This window comes from Sorex araneus, chromosome 9, assembly GCF_027595985.1.
Source record: "Sorex araneus isolate mSorAra2 chromosome 9, mSorAra2.pri, whole genome shotgun sequence".
NCBI lineage: Eukaryota > Metazoa > Chordata > Mammalia > Eulipotyphla > Soricidae > Sorex > Sorex araneus.
In genome coordinates this window covers 22,892,382-22,895,699 of record NC_073310.1, presented here as the reverse complement: position 1 = coordinate 22,895,699, position 3,318 = coordinate 22,892,382, and the positions used below count along the sequence as shown (strand labels likewise).

The 3,318-nt window shown below is 47.9% G+C and overlaps 1 gene segment (V, D, J or C); it reads right to left on the bottom strand.

Moving 5' to 3' along the window:
- Positions 1-1,857: 1,857 nt before the first annotated feature.
- On the bottom strand, positions 1,858-2,389 carry LOC101547561 (immunoglobulin lambda variable 3-1-like). The segment is given in 2 exon segments: positions 1,858-2,162; positions 2,344-2,389. Coding segments are annotated over 2 exon segments (351 nt in total).
- Positions 2,390-3,318: the final 929 nt, after the last annotated feature.

Genomic DNA, 3,318 nt, shown 5'->3' with positions numbered 1-3,318 from the left:
CAAGAACAGGCAAAAGAGTGAAGCAAAATAGTTTTATTTAAAGATATTTACTTAGAGGGACCGGATAGATAGTATGGAGACCACTCTCTATCATGCAAGGCGGTTGCACTGCATGCCACTGACCAGAATACATTTCTTAGAATCATATATGGTCCCTAAGGGCCAGTTAGGAGTGATCCCTGTGAGCTGAACCAGGAGCAAGTCCTGAGTACTGCTGGGTGTGACTCCCAAACAACACACCCACCCACACACACAGACACATACACAAATAGGAGGGAAAAGAGATTAATAGATTAATAGCCCATAGAAAGAATATGGGCTTCCCCAGAGAAGGCAAATGCCTAAGGAAAAGGACACTCGTTGTCACATGCAGTGACTCCAGAATGGTGTGTCCTGAATCCTCCAGGAAGCAGGGTTTATGCCTCCCCAAGCTGCCCTGCTTGGAGCTCTCTCTGCAGAAAGGAGTTATTGGCAAGGTTGGTCAAGGTAAAGATTTTGAGCACTGGGGACGGTTTTCATTGAGACAGGTTTTTTGCTCCTGTTAAATTATCTTCTAAGGTTGTTCTGTCCTGAGTTTTGGGCTGATTATTGAGCTCTAGTCACTTAATCTTTTCCTTGTCTTGCATTTGCCTCTTCTCTGTAGTCTTTTCCCTGCCCCATAATCCAGGGAGGCTCCCAATTGCTTCTAGTATAGCACTCAAATAAGTATATGCTGAAAACAATGTTGAAATGCTAATATGCCTCAGTTTATCTTTTAACCCACTGGACACGCATTTCCCTCTAATAATCCTGAAGTCTGGTCATGTTTGCCTAACACCCCCTTCCAAGTGACACCATGAGAGCTTCAGCCTACAGTCCCAAATTCACCCTTCGTAATGCCTGTCGAGGGCCTGTTACATGATTTGGGATGGGGGCTCAGGGACCTCAGATCTCTGGGTCAGATCTGTTTGCTGTTCTGACTACAAACTAGTGGGGCTGGAGGGGAGTATGATTCAGATGGGACAGAGATTTGTGTGTCACTTCTCTTCTGCCTCTGTCAATGTGTGCTTTACCACTCGAGTATTCTACCTAATATAGAGAGTCAGCTTGGTGCTCAACTTAGAAACATCTGATAAAAATTCTCAGCAACATACAAAAACCAAGGTGTCATACATCTCAGTTCTAATAAGTGAGCAGGTGATGGTATCCTGTGTTTCTCTTTCCATGGAGTTCTCTAAAGCTGAAAGTCCTGCATTCTCATCAAAGGACAAGACTAAAGGGATAACAAAAGCCCCAATAAACCAGGGGCCACTCTTGTCAGAGACTGTCTTGGTGTCTGAATTCCCCTCACAGCCCTGGGATGAGGAAGTGAAGACACTACATCGGAAGGGGCTGCAGCTTCCCCACATGCAGCTAGAGGGACTCTGGACCAGCAGGTGTTGACAAACGTTGAAGAACTCAAAACATCGAATTGAAGAACTCAGGACATTGAGGGTTTAAAAAGGTTACTTTGTTGTTTGTTTGTTTTTACCTTGGGCCCCACTTGACTGTGCTCAGGACTTTCTCCTATTCTACACTCAGGGATCACTCATGGTGGGGTCAGGGGACCATATGGGAATCAGGGGGTCAAACTAGGCCTGCAGCACGCAAGTCAAGGGCCTTACCCAGTGAATTATTGCTTTAGTCCTAGAGGGTTTTGTGTTTATGAAGGATAAATGAAGATCTAGGAGCACAGAGAACCAGCTCTTGTTCGAGATCACGATCAGAGCAGGGAAGTTGCCTGACCCCCAGGCCTCAGCTACTGAGCGCAGTGAGGGTGAGAGCCAGGCCAGAGCAGGAGGTTCTTGCCCCACTTCCCCAGTGTCTGTGCCACTGTGCTCACTGCCAGCTGCTCCAAATGCCACTACTTGCTGCACAGTAATAGTCGGCCTCGTCCTCAGCCTGGACTCCCGTGATGGTCAAGGTGGCCAGATTGCCAGAGTTGGAGCCAGAAAAGCGGTCAGGGATCCCTGAGGGCCGGGTGCTTTCATACATAACATACAAAGGGGCCTGACCTGGCTTCTGCTGGTACCAGGAAACATACTTGTTTCCAATGTTGTTTCCTGCACAGGTCATCTTGGCCTCCCCTCCCGGTCTCACAGATAATGAGGGCGGCTGATTCACCTCATAGGAAGATACAGAACCTGCAAGAGAGAAGGAGAGGACAGGTAGAAAATAAAATCAGTTCTGCCGAGACGCCCCATCTTCATGACCATTCATCTGGGTAACAGGCATTCTACACGAGTTCCATGCTGTGCTCAGACTCAGGGCCACAATGGAGCTAGAGCACTGGGCCTCTGACTGTTGTGAGCCTGGTCACATCACCTGTGCAGTGAGCCAGGAGGCCCAGGAGGAGCGGGGTCCAGGCCATGGTGAGGGGCTGGGATCCTGGCAGCTGAGGCTGAACTCCTCCTGGTCCCCTCTTATCCCCTCAGGGAGAGAGCTGCTGGCTATGCAAATCAGCCAGGCTCAGGGCTGCTGCCTGGGGTCTGTGGCTGCAGAAAAGGGCCCAGACCCAAGGGACACAGGAAGGGGGAGGGCTGGCCCTGCAGTCCCTACCTGCTGCTAAGTGGCATCTCCCTGACTATTTTGTTTCTCTGTTATGGAAATTTTGTCTGCTTAGGAGGTGGTTTATGGCATTGACACATTGTTTTTTTCAGAATAAATAATTTGATATATTGTATGAAATATTGGCTTAAATTACAAAGATTGCTCATGAAAATAGTTTTTATGTTTAGTTTCCTTCAGTTTTTTTGGGAATCATACAATAATGAAAGTCACCTTTATTACTTGATTCAAGTAAAGGATAGAGGATCCTTCTTATTACAAGATACCAAAGGACATTAAAATGTTCAACAGACTAGATAGCAAGTATTCTCTGGACCAAACTATTTCAGATCTTGTGGCCAGGGAGATAATACAGCAGGGAATGTGAACCCTGTGCAGGGCCTGCCCAGGTTTGATCCCTGTCACTACATATTGTCCAAGAGTGCAAAGTCAGAATTCCTTGGTATGGCCAGGTGTGGTCCGAGCGTGCACGCGCGCACGCACACACACACACACACACACACACACACACACACACACACACACACAGCACTATGTGTTTTTTTGGATTGAGCTTCACTGAGGACAGTTTGGATTTCTTTGCCACAGCACCCCTAGTGGCTGAATAATGTCTGACACCACATGGTCTCGGTATCACAGTTCCTCAGGGCTTCTTTAGAATGCATCACAGATCCACAATCCCTGCGCAGCCCGCCCCCCACCCAAACACACACCCATTTACACCACAGGCCC